Consider the following 16469-nt stretch of genomic DNA (forward strand, 5'->3'; position numbering starts at 1 on the left):
CCCACGCCATGCTCTCATCGTTCACCAAACGCGTTCAAGAGTTTTGATCGTCCCTTTAGGAACGCTACGGAGGCTTACCTTGCTTTCTTTATAGACGTTTGACATTGCTCAGTAAACAGCCTGCCGCCATTTTACGTCACGACTCACTCAATGCGTTGCGACGTAAATAACAAGGGCGGCGTGCGTCCAAATAAAGTTTCCACAAAATGTATTAAACTGGAAATGATTTTTGAGAAATGAATCTCATGGTTATGTTAGTAACACCCAAATAAATAATATAGAGCAAACTTGTCATGACAGTCGTGGGTTCCTTTTAAGAGGGTGACAATATCATACCAGACCTATGATAGAAATTGAACTGCAAGTCGGTCGTTTTGGTGTGACGCAGCCATTTTGGACGAAATTGCAGGCCTCAAACTCGAGACGGACCGCCGCTAGAGAATTTTTGCAAACGGATCCCCATTGGACAGATGCCGCCGCGTAACATTTGTTGATGAAGCTTAGATAACCATTTTGAGAGTTCCCCATTAAAAAAAAAATGTTTTGAGGGCCATCACTGAATTGGTCGTTACATGCAAGGAAATGACGTCAATGAGCGATCTATACTTGAAATTGCAGGAAAAGTGCTTGTCTGTGTCCTTGAACAGGTTTGAAAAAAGGTCCATTCGAGTAGCTTGTCCCTCGGAAGTCTACTTACTGTACTCAAGATGACTGTTGACCTCAGCAACATTTTTCATTCTCTTCCACTGTGTATGTTTTTTTTTTTTTTTTTTGTTCCTTTGGCTGTGCGCAAGTACACCTGCCCCCCCCCCCCTTCTCTTTCCTCTACTGTGTATGCTCAAGGTCGCGCTCTCAGACGGGCCTTTCCTGGATTTTGATTCAGCGCTATCTGGTGTTTAGTCTCACAAAGGGCTCGCCTTCCTTGTGGAAACACTCCCCGGGCGCCACAACTGACCTCCAACGTAGAAAAACATCACCAGCGCAGTTTCCCACACGGCCTCCTTGTACCTTTTTGCCCGCAGGTACGCCCTGGATGAGTTTGGGGCCGTGCGCAGGAACGCGGTGGTGCGTGGCTTCATCGATGCCCTGACGCGCGGGGGGGCGGGCGGTACCCCCCGTCCCATTGAGATGCACTCGCATGACCCCATGAGGTATAAACGCAATGAATACACCAACATCCATTTTGTGTTTGTAAACTATCACAGTTGAGATATGATCCGTTTGTTTTTGTTGTTTTTGTGCTCATTTTATTTATGAGTGCACTTTTGACACTCCGCCACTAGATGGCGGCAATAAGCCTCAACACATCAGGCCACCATCAGTTCACGAGGTTACTTCACAGTGAAAGTACTGGTACTTGTTGTGGGGTTTTTGTGTGTGTGTTTTACTTTCAGATATTTTACTAAATTTCTAACCGTCGGTCTTAAGCATGTAACAGCTGAGAAGAGGCAGATGATGTTTGTTGAATTAAAGCTTGTAGCTGAGTTGACAAGCATCATCTACGATAGGTATTGTTACTAAAACCGAAAGCGTTGATAAAGCTTATAATGCCCGCCAAGGTTGTTAAAATGATTTTGCAGCTGCGAATCTCTGTCCTTGAGATATGTCGAAGCTGCTGAAAGCGGAGGAAAGTCCAGTGGAAGAGGCAAAAAACCCAATGGAGATTACCAGTCAATTCGGTAAAAGTGAAGGAATTAGGGGAAAACTGTTTGCAGTATTTCTTAATATTCTGCTTTATTATGTTTTTAATGTGACAAAAAATATTGGTTATTTTATAGGGGCAGGAAGGGATGAATGTCATTTCCTTTCTCTGGGATGGGGAAGGTTGACTTGTAGACTTGTAAAGCAAAGTGAAAACATTCTAATTAGGGGTGTGCCAAAAAATGTATTCTCATAGGAATCGCGATTCTCATTTAGTACAATTCATAATCGATTTTAAATGTCCCGAAATGGATTTTATGTCAATTATTTTATACTATCTTGCCCTTGTTTGTGTGTGCCTTTACTGGGAGCACTGTTCATGTTGTACCCGGTTTGGCCACTTAGGGGCAGTGCGGTTCCGCGTGTTCTGATACACTGTTAATTTATAGCCACATTAGAGAGTAGAAGGAAAAAGTCACGCTCAAGTTCTGTCAATAAAAGTTGTGTTTTTTTTTTGCAGCGTAGGAAGAGAGTGAGCATTGCTAAGATGCTTCTCTGTATACATTCCTGAAGCGTTTTGTATGAATAGCCGTTCTTTTGAGTGATAGAATTGTCGCGGGCAGCACGCTAATTAGCATTAGCGAGTCGGGTTGAAGCAGTAAACGATAACGATTCTTTAAACATCGATATATTGAAGCAGAAATGATTGTCAATCAAATCATTTTTGAATCGAATCGGGAGACAGTCAAAGATTCCCACCCCTAATTCGAATCACTATTCACTTTTTAAAAACACGCATGTTACCACTAAATCGTTGAAGACTCCAAAAAGTCCAAAAGTGCTGACTTACATATGCTAAGCATTCATGAACATGCTAAACCCGTTACTCCTCCCTCTTTCATTTTGGGCCAATTGAAAGCTCTGAAATGACTGTGACGTATCTCACAAATTTGACATCCTTGCATATGCGTTACTCATATAGAGTTGTACAGGAGAGGCAAGGCAAGAAAACTTTTGGGATAAATAACCGAATGGGCAGCAGCGTGGTTTGACAAAGATTGTTCCCACGATTGCCTTTCAACAGGCTCCTTTCTTTTCATACAATGTGAGAATGATTCCACTTTTGTTGTCTGTTTCTTACTGAGAATTCAACTCGCCAGTGGCTTTTTTTTTTTTTAAAGACGGATCAGTACGAGATTACCCGTAAAGTTTATATGAAGACGGTTTGGACGGCGAAGGTCTCTCACGGAGCGGATATTTGACAAACGTGTGCCCTGATTAGCCGCAACCCCCCCCGCCCCCCCGCCCGTCCTCCCGGGAGATTTTCTCAGAATGGTCCACAGAATGGCCTTTAGTCAGACGGCGGCATCAGCGATTCTGAGAACATTGAGTTGCTTCTCCCCGCGTCCAGCACACACGCACATTCTACTTTAACCTTGTTGTCTTTGCAAGCGTTATGTAACAGCCAATACAGCGCAGTTGTCTTTGTAGGGGAAATGAAACATGATGGCCCATGATTGCGGGCACTTGTGTTCCCAACGTGTTAAAATTATCTTCCCCCCCCAGGAGGGGTTTTAATTCACCCTGTTGGTTCTCGCAGGTACGTGGGAGACATGCTGGCCTGGCTGCACCAAGCCACGGCCTCGGAGAGGGAGCACCTGGAAGCGCTGCTCAAGCAAGTCACTCTGCAGGGTACGCTCATGTGGGAAAATTGACCGCTTCACAATAATCTTTTCTTTTTTCTTTTTTTTTTTTCTGGAGAGCTCAGTATTGTTCATTCGGTAATTTTACCGATTTGTCATCATCATTGCTCTCTTTTTTTTTTTCAATAATCTGATATCAAATACTTAATATGAATTTAGTTTTCCACTTTAAACAAGACAATCTCTAAAAAAAAAAAATGACTACAACTAGAAATATGTATCTAATAATTTCATTGTTGTTTTAAATCCCGTTAAAGTTCAGCATGTCTACACAAATCCGCATTTAATTAGAAAAAGTCCAATAATTTCTATTGAAGTCTTTTAAAATGACCTTGCCTGAAATATACCGTACAAATCAAAAATTAATGATATGTTAGTTGTTTAAAGGGCAGATTGTTTACACAAATCAATTTGTTTATTGGAGAAAAATATGTGAAATGTTCATGTATTTTTTCCTTTAATTATTAAAAAAAATGCAACTATAAATGTTAAATATAAATTATAGTTGCAATTTTAACCCATTATTGTTGTAATAATTGCCAAAAACAGTAAAAGGTTAGAATTTTTGCTGCATGCTTTGAATGGGGAAATATAGTGCCATCTGGTGGACCAATATAAAAAAAATAACATTGAAAGCCAGCAGCCAAAATGAAATCTGACATAAAGGAATAGATTACTGTAGTTTGCATTAAGATAAATATGGAATTTAAAAAAATAAAAGACCCAGCCTGAAAAATACAGTACATATCAAATGTCAAATATGTGTGTATTTTTTCCTTCATTTATTAAAAAATGCAACTATAAATATCAAATATAAATTATAATTGCAATTTTAACCCATTATTGTTGAATTAATTGCCAAAAACAGTAAAACTGTTTTTTTTTGTTTTTTTGCTGCATGCTTTGAATGGGGAAATATAGTGCCATCTTGTGGACAAATATATAAAAAAAAAAAACATTGAAAGCCAGTAGCCAAAATGAAATCTTGCATAAAGGAATAGATTACTGTAGTTTGCATTAAGATAAGTATGTGATTTCAAAAATGTTATTTTATGTGTTTTTTAATAGAGCTTCTTCTTTTTTTCATTTTTTGTGCAGACGTGGAGGACAACATGCAGGAGGTGGTTGGACACATCACGGAGGGAGCGTGTCGGCCTCTGAAAGTGAGGATCGAAAATCCTCCTTGTTGTTTATGGTCGGCTGTTATTTCCTAACACCGTTCCGACACTCTCCAGGTTCGAATCGAGCAGGTGATCGTGGCCGAGCCGGGCGCGGTGCTGCTTTACAAACTGTCCAACCTGCTCAAGTTCTACCACCACACCATCAGGTCCGTCCCGCCGATGTGCACGGTCGCCACTCAACCCTTGTCTCATTCACGGCGTGTCCAATTCGTGTGTGTGCAGCTCCATCGTGGGAACCAGCGCGGCCTCCCTGCTAATGACGATGGAGGAGATGCACATGCTCAGCAAAAAAATGTTCTTCAACAGCCTGAGCCTTCATGCAAGCAGACTCATGGATAAGGTATGCACCTGCAAAGGCCTCACTTACGGGGAATTACATTTTCAGATTTGTGACAACTATCCCATATCAATTGATGGAAGTCATTTAGGAGGAGTAGTTTGGACGTTTTTAGCTGTCATACCAGTGGAAAAAAAAAAGTTAGCAACTGTGTCAAATGCGTACAATCGACTCATTGAAAACTTGAAATTGCCCCGAGGTTCACAAAAACATGAGCGCTACGTTCACTGAATGCCCAAAATGTCATCAATGTTGGAAAGAAAACGCGGGCATAAAGTTCATTGAAATCTCAGAATCATTGTTTGTGACAACACGAGCACAAGGTTTGTGTTCGGTGAAAAGTCGTCATCAGTTTTCATGAAAACATTAGCGCTCATCTTCATCGTTTACAAAAAGTTGGAATGATGGAGTTATTAATTCAGACTAAATTGTTGTCAATGTTTACAAAAACATGAATGCTGCGTATATTGAAGACTCAAAAATGATCACTAGTGTTTATGAAAACATGAGCTCTAGGTTCATTGAAGGCTTAAAATTGTTGTACACAAAGTTCAAGACTAAATCATCATCAGTAGTCTTGAAATCGTCCTCAATAGGGCTGCGTATCGATTCTAATTTCCTCAATCGATTCGATTTCGATTCACTGGGTTTCAGTTCGATTTCGATTTTCCCCAATTCGATTCATTTGAGTTCAATCCGATACTGATTCATTATGGAAGATCAATTCTTTGTAGATATCATGGACGTGATAAAAACTCCACAAACATTAAATTCCAAATAAAATTTTGCAGAGTTAACAGGTTAAATGGTTTAGTTTATTGATGAAAGTAACACATGTTCTAATCACTTAAGTGTTACACAAACATTGGCATCAGCAAGGATGGGATGAAAATATTTTCATAATTCTAATTCAATAGTTCAAAAGATTCTGAATTGTCTTAAAGTGCAATAAGTGAGGCTTTTTATGAATGTAAGAAAATACATAAAAGAAAACAGTAAAATACAACAACAAAAGTCCATTAAATTTCTATTTTCTTAAGAATTTATGGAAAAAAGAGATGTATAAAATAATTGATTCATGGTTTTATGAATTGATATGGGCTCAAAGGAAAATCGATCCGATACCGATTATTTGATTTATTCATTTATTTTAAACCCAACCCTAGTCCTCAATGTTTTAACAAGCCAGATATGTTCACTCCAGACTAAGTCATCTCTAATGTTCACAAAAGCATAAATGCTCGGCTCATTAAAAACACAAAATCATTTTTTTACAAAAGACACTTATCTTAAGGTAAGATTAGAAAATTGTGTTCACTTGTTTTGTTCACAAAAGTGTTTATTCATTCAAACCTTAAGTTCATTGAACCCTTAAGTCGGCAAAAAAAAAAGTCACATGGGGTAGAATCCATGTTGTTGAGATTTCACTGTGTTCTCTCATAAGGATCCTACAGAGGTTCTGTATCACGCCTCCACAATCAACACCTCTATTTCTGGACCTCTCGAAAACATTCATCACTGCTGCATCCGAGTGGTCCGTGCTGACCACTGGAGGAGAAAAAAAAAAAAACACAGCCGATTTCGTAGCATTCTGCTCAAATTGCCGTCCAAATGTACCGCGGCACGCGCTCTTCCACGTAGCGAGGTCCGACCGGCTGCCGATCGATCGCCGCGAGGCCAACCGGCCCCGCCGCTAATCCGATTGAAGGCCCCTCTGGGTTTCAGTGTCGATTGCAGCGCATGCCGGGAACGCGCTCTTCTCGTAATGACCGCCATTAGGTTGCACAAAAGATTGGCCGGCTCCGTTTTTTTTTTTTTTTGTCTTGTCCACGGGAAGATTTAATCACGGCCCTTTTCATTACAAGCACAACTGACTCACAGATGACATGTGGAGGATAGACGGAGATGAAGACAGAATTATTGGCACGTCTGCATGAAGAGAACATGGAAGAAGAATTTGTGCAAAAATGTTGCCCTTTATTTAAAATGACAAATCTTCTTTTGGGGAAACTTGGCGTGGCGGCAGTGGTATATAAATTAATTGATCTGTGACATCACAATTGTGCAAAATTCTTGTTGGCTAAAGCTTACAGGCACGTTTTCGGAAATAGAGGACTCACTTTTTGGGAGTTATGTATTTCCTCTTAAAGTGGTGTGTCTAATAAAAAAAAAGAAAAAAGAAAGTGAGTACAAATTAAGAGGAACAGACATTTTTTAATAAAACAAAAAGAGCGAGCAAGGTGTCAGTTTGTGAAACAATTTGCATTGTAAAACAAAATCTTCTCTGTCTCATCTGTATTTTTTTTTTTAAATTATAAAAGTACAAGTACTAGAAAAATACATATAGCACAAGGGCATGCTGTTGAATAATTTTATAGAATTGTTACATTAAACGCGTAATTCATTTAAATTAATAATTAATTTATTTTATTTTAATGAGTGAAATAAAATTTGTATTAAATTGAATTGAAATTGACTGCCAGTATAGTTCAAAGAAAAAAAGGGGAAAAAAGGGGGTGAAGTGAAGTCAATCCAATTATTTTATTTTATTTTTTACAATAATATGTTCTATGCAGCCCTACTAGTCTAAATATGGTATTCTGGTTTATATTGCTTTAGTGGAATATGAGTTAAGCAGCAAAATCCAGCCGTTTTTAATCCATCTCAGGGGGCGGCCATTTTGCCACTTGCTGTCGATTGACGATGACATCACAGTTGCGCAGGTCTCAGGCAACAACAACCAATCACAGCGCAGCTCCAGAAAACAGGAGAGCTGTAATTGGTCCTTGCCTGAGCCCTGAGCAACTGTGATGTCATCATTTTGACATCAAGCAAAATGGCCGTCCCCCTGAGATGGATGAAAACGGCTGGATTTTGCTTCATAACTTATGTCCGCCCTGAGACTGGGGGGTTGTGGGTTCAATCCCCGGCCGGGTCATACCAAAGACTATAAAAATGGGACCCATTGCCTCCCTGCTTGACACTCAGTATAAAGGGTTGGAATTGGGGGGTTAGATCACCATGTGATTCCCGAGCGCAATCATTGCTGCTCGCCGCTCCCTCGGGATGGGTCAAATGTGGAGAACGAATTTCACCCCCACTTAGTTGGGTGTGACAATCAGTGGAATTTACCTTTACCTTTATTCCCAAAATGTCATTTTAATCAGAATGTCATGTTTACACTAGTGAGGTTACATATATTATTGTCAAGAAATGCTTCTGGTTGACTTCCATGTTAAGGATCCTTTGTAATGTTTCTGAATGATTTCTGTCATGTTTTAGGTGGAGCTCCCACCTCCTGACCTGGGCCCCACCGCTTCCCTCACCCAGACCTTGGCCCTCCTCAGGGAGGTTCTGGCCTCTCACGACTCCTCCGTGGTTCCCGTGGGTGCTCGCCAGGCCGACTTCGCTCAGGTATTACATTTATTTATTTATTTTTTATCAAATAAAATCACCCGTCCCGTCCCGCCCTGTGAAGAACCTCATGGTTGATGTGCCCACTGCCAGGTGCTGTCGTGCATCCTGGACCCCCTCCTGCAGCTGTGCACGGTGTCTGCCAGTAACCTGGGCACGGCCGACATGGCCACCTACATGGTCAACTCGCTGTATGTGATGAAGACCACGCTGGCGCTCTTTGAGTTCACAGATAAGAGGCTGGAGATGCTCGAGTTCCAGGTGGGCACGGGATGATTTAGCGGTTTGACGGTTTACGGTGGTTTTGAAAAGTCCAGCTTTTGCTGGGTCTGGTCTAAAAATAGCTTTCTTTCTTTTTTTTCTTCCTTTTTTTTCTTTTTCTTTTTTCTTTCTTTCAGTTTAACACGGCTGGTGTACGTTTATTAATACACCAAATATTTTATTTCTTGTTTAAAAATAAAATAGATTGTGTTTAATAGGGGGAAAAAATGCAGTTTTTATTTACCCAAATATAAAAAAAAAAAAGAGTGTAAATGTATGCATGTAGCAAAGTTTGTGTTTGAGTAATAAACATAACTACATGCATTAAAAGAAAACATTTAATAAATGTTTGCGTATGACATTCAGAATATTTTTTCATGTCAAAATATTTTTTTTGAATCATTTTAAATTGCAAGTAATTAGCTGATTAGAAAATGAGGAGGAGGAGCGTGTGCAGTGGATACATTTTTTTTGGAAGATGTTCTCATAACATTAAATGTCGAAAAAATTAATACATTACAAGGGGCTCTTTAAAAAGCCTTTTTAACTCATTCACTGCCATTGACGGCTAAAGGCGTCAATTTTTTTCAAGTCCACTGTGGCTCAGTGTGTTGACCTGCAAACAGGAGGTGAGGGTTCCAAAGACGTAAATTTTTATTGGATTGGCGGTAAATGAGTTAATTAAGCGATTAATCGTGATTAATCAAAATTCTAAAATGCGATTAATCTGATTTAAAAATTCAACCATTTGACAACTCTAATATTTTTACATTTTTGTCCATATTGCACATCTCTCTACGTAGGTATGCACTTTTTGAAAATGATCTAGAAATGTTTTTGTGGCCCTCCGAGCCACGGCTCCGAGGATCCTAGTTTGAAAACAAACGATCAAATAAAACACCATTCACTCCCATTTCATGCCAAGCAACGGGCTCTCATTCCCTTTATTGACATGCTCGATCCGTGCGCATCTCTTCTCCTCCACGTTACGGCAGTCCATCTATCCGTCTAATTTTACCACGTCCTTTGTGTCGCGCAACGCGGCTCCGGCGACGCTCCATTAGGCACGAGTACCATTTGCTCACAACGGCACCTGTTTTTTGATATTCTCCCCTTCAGCCACTCACGCTGCTGCTGTGCGGCTCCTTCTATTTGCGCAGATCGAGGCTCACCTTGACACGCTGATCAATGAGCAGGCGTCCTACGTGCTGACCAGAGCCGGCCTCAGCTACATCTACAACTGCGTGCAGCAGCACAGCGCCGAGCAGGTCTGAAAACTCATTTATCTTGGTCTCTTTATTTTTTTTTGGGACGGGGGGGGGGGGGGGGGTGCCAGGCGATTCATTTTTTTTATCGGAATTAATCGCGTGACTTTTAATAGTTAACTCACAATTAATTGCAAATTTTATATCTGCTCTAAATGTACAGTAAAATATTTTTTGCTGAGTTTTCATACTCTAACACAAATGTGGGGAAAAAATGTTCAACTAAACAGAGAGAAATATGGCTGCATCTTTTAGTCATTAATACAGTTTTTCATAATAATTCGTAAAATTGAGTTAAAATTACAAGATTTACTGTACTGTATTCATTTGTGTTGAGGTCATTTTTGTGCCACTAGATGGCACCATTGCATTTGTAAGACGCTGGTGACAGCTCAGTGCATTTTTCTTTTCATATTAAGAGCTATGTAATCTTTAAAAAAAAAAATTACATTGTAAACTACAACTTGACCCCAGTCTCCACAAATATATGCATTATTTTTAAATTTATGACCGCAGAATTTTGACGTGGACATATCTGCTGCGTTGGGACCCACAGTACAGGCTTTCCAAGTAAGAGGCGGTCATTAATCGTGCGTTTAAAAAAAAAATTGTGGCGTTAAAGAAACTTTATATTAACTCAAAATTAATACACACATTTTGACACACCTAATTTTTTTTTGTATCACAAAAACCTCACATTTGTTCAAGGGTGTGTAGACTTTTTATATCCATTATATAAGGCTAGAAATAATAATGCTGAAAGATTTTGACAAATAATTGAATTTCCAAGCATTTCAAAAAGCAGCTCCATGCCGAGTGTTTTTGTTTACACTGCCGTCGCCACGGTTACCATACGGCCCAAGTCTGTATTGTATGCTTTTATTTCCTACGCTATGAACACAAGTCAAGCGTCCAACAGTCTCCGCCCACTGTTGACTGACGGCCACGGCGGTAGCCATAGTTGCGGTGCGTGTCGTGACGGCGCGGGTCACGCTGGAACAGATGTGCCGCGCCCCGGCACGAAACTCGCTCGCCGAGCGTCATCGTCTCCCCGGGTGGCCTCGCCCGAAATAGTCCAGCGTGTGTTTGAGGACATCAAGTCCGTGTGTGTGTCTGCACGGCACGCCGGCTATTCTCGGCCTTCAAGGTTGACTTTCACTATCTGCAAAACGTTTCCGCCCTGTCATTTTCTCTCATACGGGACGAGGAGGAGATTATGTTGTCCCTCCAGGGCAGAAGGCTCGCTCCAATGTTTGTTGTCGTGCTTGTAGAATGCTGATTCTATTATTTATAGTTCACTTTTTCTTTTTTCTTTTTATTAATTTTTTATCCTTTGTTTTTAGCCTTTTTTGGAATGATATATATGTTCTATTTTTATGTTAATATTTATTTTAGACTTTTTTTTCTTTTCTTTTTAAAGAACTTATTCTGTTGACTTTTTTTTAACCATTTTGAAAAATTGCCTGCAGTCTTTTTTAAACAATTATTTTACTGATAAGAACTTTATAGTCAATTGTTTTAATCCTTAATATTAATATTTTAATGATACACATCCGTCGGGAGGTCGAATCTCGGATCCAGGAGGAGCAGTGTGGTTTTCGTCCCGGCCGTGGAACAGTGGACCAGCTCTACACCCTCAGCAGGATCCTCGAGGGTGCGTGGGAATTCGCCCAACCAGTCCACATGTGCTTTGTGGACTTGGAGAAGGCGTTTGACCGTGTACCTCGGGGAGTTCTGTGGGGGGTGCTTCGGGAGTATGGGTTACCGAGCCCCCTGATACGGGCCATTCGGTCCCTGTACGACCGATGTCAGAGTCTGGTCCGCATTGCCGGCAGTAAGTCGAATTTGTTTCCGGTGAGGGTTGGACTCCGCCAAGGTTGCCCTTTGTCACCGATTCTGTTCATAACTTTTATGGACAGAATTTCTAGGCGTAGCCGAGGCGTTGAGGGGGTCCGGTTTGGTGGCCTCAGCATTGCATCTCTGCTTTTTGCAGATGATGTGGTGCTGTTGGCTTCTTCAAGCCGTGACCTCCAGCTCTCACTGGAGCGGTTCGCAGCCGAGTGTGAAGCGGTTGGGATGAGGATCAGCACCTCCAAATCCGAGACCATGGTCCTCAGTCGGAAAAGGGTGGAGTGCCCTCTCCGGGTCGGGGAGGAGGTCCTGCCCCAAGTGGAGGAGTTCAAGTATCTTGGCGTCTTGTTCACGAGTGAGGGTAGGTTAGAGCGGGAGATCGACAGGCGGATCGGTGCAGCGTCTGCAGTGATGCGGACGCTGTATCGGTCCGTTGTGGTGAAGAAGGAGCTGAGCCGAAAGGCGAAGCTCTCGATTTACCGGTCGATCTACGTTCCTACCCTCACCTATGGTCACGAGCTGTGGGTCGTGACCGAAAGAACAAGATCCCGGATACAAGCGGCCGAAATGAGTTTCCTCCGCAGGGTAGCCGGGCTCTCCCTTAGAGATAGGGTGAGAAGCTCGGTCATCCGAGAGGGACTCAGCGTCGAGTCGCTGCTCCTCCATGTTGAGAGGAACCAGTTGAGGTGGCTCGGGCATCTGGTTCGGATGCCTCCTGGACGCCTCCCTGGGGAGGTGTTCCGGGCATGTCCTACCGGCAGGAGGCCCCGGGGACGACCCAGGACACGCTGGAGAGACTATGTCTCTCGGCTGTCCTGGGAACGCCTTGGGGTCCCGTCGGATGAGCTGGCTGAAGTGGCTGGGGAGAGGGAAGTCTGGGCTTCCCTGCTAAAGCTGCTGCCCCCGCGACCCGACCCCGGATAAGCGGAAGAAGACGGACGGACGGATGATACACATTGGATATATTTATTTATTTTCTCTGTCATATTATTTATTTTTATTATTTATAATATTATTTTATTATTTTTATTTATTATTTATAGATAATTAATCGTTATAAATGAAAAATTGCGGTTTTTGATTTTATTTTTTAATCTACAAAAAAAATATTAAAAAATTGTCATCATCATCACCTGAATGGAAAGTGCTATGTTACACATTTGATATATTTATTTATTTTCACTGTTATTTTTTTCATATTTATAGAAATTATACATGTAAATTTGCTGTTTTTATTTTTTAATCTACAAAAAAAACCATCATTTTATGTCATCATCACCTGAATGGAAAGTGCTACGTTACACATTTGAAATATTTATGTATTTTCACTGTCATTTTATTCATATTTATAGAAAATTATACATGTAAAATTGCTGTTTTTATTAGTATTTTTTAATCTACAAAAAAAAAAAAATGCCATCATCACCTGAAACGAAAGTAATACGTAGATGCAAGGTTAGAGCCTCTAAAGTCAAACCAAGTTTCGTCCAGATTTGGTCCAGATTTGCTCTATGGGCACTAATTGAAACCTGGCAAATGACATTGAAAGTGTTATTATAATAATACGGTACAGTAAATCATATTGTAATGTGCTGTGCTTATGTAAAATAGTCTCCCAAGTTCCCACTTGAATAGTGCACAGTAGAAGGCCCCCCCCCCCCACCCCCCACCCCAAAAAATGCTTGTCTGTATGTTGTGCTGCTTTCAAGACTGCTACGTCAACAAAAAAAACGTGTGACAACCGCAATATGATAAGCTAGTAATTTTGTTATTTCTGTATTTGACTGTCAGCAACAGACGTAATCTTTTGTGGGTAGCCTTGAATATTGTCTTAAAATAGATTTGACCAAATAGTTTCATAAACAGATCATGTGCACAAATTGCCACGGAGAACCAGTTGTATAGTAGATTCATTGGGATGCATCTAGTGTAAAATATATTGTTGTTTTTGTTGTTGTTATCAGGGTCCTCTGTCCCTCCTGCCCGGCATGGACGTTTCCTCGGTGAAAGCGGCCATGGTGAGTACGGTGGACTATTTTCATTTTGCTCATGGAAACTGGCTTCATTATCCATAAATTGCCTACACTGTAAGAAATGGAAAAAACGAAGTAATATTTACTGTGAAATTCTACATAATTTTTGCAAGGGGAGCTTTGAGTACATTTTATAAGTTTATTAAAATAAAATAAAAAGTTATGTGAAAAAACTTTACTATGTTTTTTCAAGTAAATATTACTCCCCCTTTTTTTTTTTTTTTACAGTGTAAAGGACCTTGAAGTGTTTGCTAATCCACCCTCACACGTTGTTGGTGTTTGTCGTCCTTCACCCACCAGGTCCAGTTTGACCGCTACCTGTCGTCTCCTGACAGCCTGGTGATGCCTCAGCTCAACTTCCTACTCAGCGCCGCCATCAGGTGAGTGCGATTGGGCCCCTCACATGGCGCGCTCCCAATAAAGCAGCACACTCAACGCCGCGCCGGCTTGTTTGGTGTTTGCCTGGCCGATGCTTTTAGCTCCCTCCATCCAGCCGCCGCGTGCTGTGAGTCACGTTTGCTGGGAAGTGCGGCCGGCTTGAGGAGCACTCTGTACCTCAGGTTAATGTTCTCTATTAATGGACGCCGCAGGCCCTAATGGGCAGGACGCCATTAATTAGCTTCTGGTCCATTTCTCACTCACGTCGGCGGTTCCCTGAAATCATCTCGATGGCGCGCACGTCCGAGCTGATGAACGCACGAAAGCACAAATAACGAGAGAGGTTTCTTTCTTTTTTTTGTCCTTCTTATTCTCTCAAGCGAGATGTGGTACATAGTGAGGTTGCAAAGGGGTGGAGAGTTTCTGGTAAATTTCCATGAAGGTTCCAGTAAAACTCTATGGGAATGTACGATTTTGGAAATACAGCGGGACCACCGTTAGGGAATGGATCAGGCCGGCCCACAAACAGCGAAAGAAAGACAGACAAAACATTTTTTAGAAAAACCTTGAAACATTCTAGATGCATTGTACAGAGATGACGAGTGAAAATGGGGTTGAGCCGGGTGGGAGTGAGCCAACCCTCCTTTTTTTGTGTGTGTGGAAAATGCTTATTGAAGGGTTATCTGTTTTTGTTCAAAAAAAAAAAAAAAATAGGTTTTACTTGTGTTTTCACTTTAAATAAATCAAATTTTCCCATTGAAATCAATTACAAGTCTGCTAATCCGTTTTTTTTCTTTTTGTCGAAAATGCTTATTGGAGGTTTATCTGTTGTTTTTTTTTCTTCAAGAATTTATTTTTAAGTTATTTTTTTTTCTTTTCAATGCATTTATAATGGTCATCAATTATACTTGGTTTTTCACTTATAACAAATCAAATTTTCCCATTTAAATCAATTACAATTCCACTAATCTTTTTTTTTTCTTCTTTTTGTGGAAAATGCTTATTGGAGGTTAATCTGTTTTTTTTTTCTTCAAGATTTTTTTTTAGGTTGAATTTTTTTTCTTTTTAATGCATTTATAATGGTCATCAATTATTCTTGGGTTTTCACTTATAACGAATCAATATTTCCCATTTTAATCAATTACAAGTCCACTAATAGCTTCCAGGCTATCAAAAAACACCAGCACTGGATGCACAACGCAGCTTTTTCACCTAGCATGTGCATTCAGGTGAGACTCAAAGCATTTTAGGCCTCCAATACTCGACACCCAAAACTCACCCAGTCGCACCTAAAAAAAAATTTTACCCTGACGCCAGTTTCACCAGTCATCACGAAATTGTGTGTACTTGTCTATCAGCAGAGGATGCATGAATAAGTCTCAAGGAACAATGCCTGAAATTGAACAGGAAGTCGGCCATCTTGGTTAGAAACAGCCATTTTGGATGAATTCCAGGGCTTTTATTTGATCTCTATTTCCGATTTTTTTTTTCTACAAGAATTCTCTGTATCACGCACATTTATTTCCCCCGGATTTTCTTATTCAAAATCAATCTCACTGAAGATGAAGCAAATGAAGAGTGTGAATGTTGATGCGAAAACGTCTCCTTGCAGGGACCAAATCTGCTCGCAGTCCACCGAGCTGGTGCGCCGGGCGTACGGCGAGGTGCACGCGGCGCTCAGCAGCCCGGCCAACGCCTACAAAGACCCCGAGCACCTCCTTCCCAGATCCCCCCAGCAGGTCCGGGCCTTGCTGCCGTGAGAGACGCGCGGCCTCCAGCGTCCCGGTCCGTCTGGTCCGGCTGCAGGTTATTTCCAGAGCGTTGTCATGTGTAATCATAACACAGACGTGTACACGTGTGAGCCGCTTTAGGTGGGGTTCTGCGGCCTGTGAGTCACCTCCAACGTTTTGTCTGTGGAGGCTCACCAATATTGTTATTGCATTAATATGCCACCAAAAGCTTTTTTTTTTTTATTATGATTGGATATGATATAAAACAGATGTTTATGCCCAATGAAAATGGCCTTTTTGTTTTTGTCATTGTTCAACATTTCCCATAGATTATTTTTTTTCACAAGCTTTATTGAGCAGAGGCAGATATTTTACATTAGAAAAATTTTAAAATACATTCATTCACTGCATTTTGATGTGTGTGTGCACATAATTTTGGCATAATTTATAGTATTTCTAAAAATATTTGTAAAAAAATATATATATACAGTATATATATATATATATATATATATATATATTATTTTTTTTATTATTATTTTTTTTTTTACAAATATATATTTTTTTACTATATATATATATATATATATATATATACAGTCATTTCTGGACTATAAACCGCTACTTTTTTCACTTGCATTCAACCCTGCAGCAAAATAAACCAAGTGAGGCCAA

At 40.6% G+C, this 16469-nt stretch overlaps 1 protein-coding gene across 1 annotated transcript in view; it reads left to right on the forward strand.

Annotated features, from left to right (window-relative positions):
• The window catches only part of cog6 (component of oligomeric golgi complex 6), a 28818-nt gene extending 12735 nt beyond the window's left edge, over nucleotides 1-16083 (forward strand). The window contains exons 9-19 of the mRNA XM_077565738.1: nucleotides 1023-1151; nucleotides 3242-3333; nucleotides 4443-4507; nucleotides 4580-4671; nucleotides 4748-4865; nucleotides 8145-8276; nucleotides 8370-8537; nucleotides 9698-9805; nucleotides 13618-13671; nucleotides 13987-14066; nucleotides 15677-16083. Of these exons, the coding sequence (XP_077421864.1) occupies nucleotides 1023-1151; nucleotides 3242-3333; nucleotides 4443-4507; nucleotides 4580-4671; nucleotides 4748-4865; nucleotides 8145-8276; nucleotides 8370-8537; nucleotides 9698-9805; nucleotides 13618-13671; nucleotides 13987-14066; nucleotides 15677-15824 (1186 nt within the window). The 3' untranslated portion in view covers nucleotides 15825-16083. The remainder of the gene's footprint in view (nucleotides 1-1022; nucleotides 1152-3241; nucleotides 3334-4442; nucleotides 4508-4579; nucleotides 4672-4747; nucleotides 4866-8144; nucleotides 8277-8369; nucleotides 8538-9697; nucleotides 9806-13617; nucleotides 13672-13986; nucleotides 14067-15676) is intronic.
• The last annotated feature ends 386 nt before the right edge of the window (nucleotides 16084-16469 follow it).

The sequence above is a fragment of the Vanacampus margaritifer genome, chromosome 5 (assembly GCF_051991255.1).
Source record: "Vanacampus margaritifer isolate UIUO_Vmar chromosome 5, RoL_Vmar_1.0, whole genome shotgun sequence".
Taxonomy (NCBI): domain Eukaryota; kingdom Metazoa; phylum Chordata; class Actinopteri; order Syngnathiformes; family Syngnathidae; genus Vanacampus; species Vanacampus margaritifer.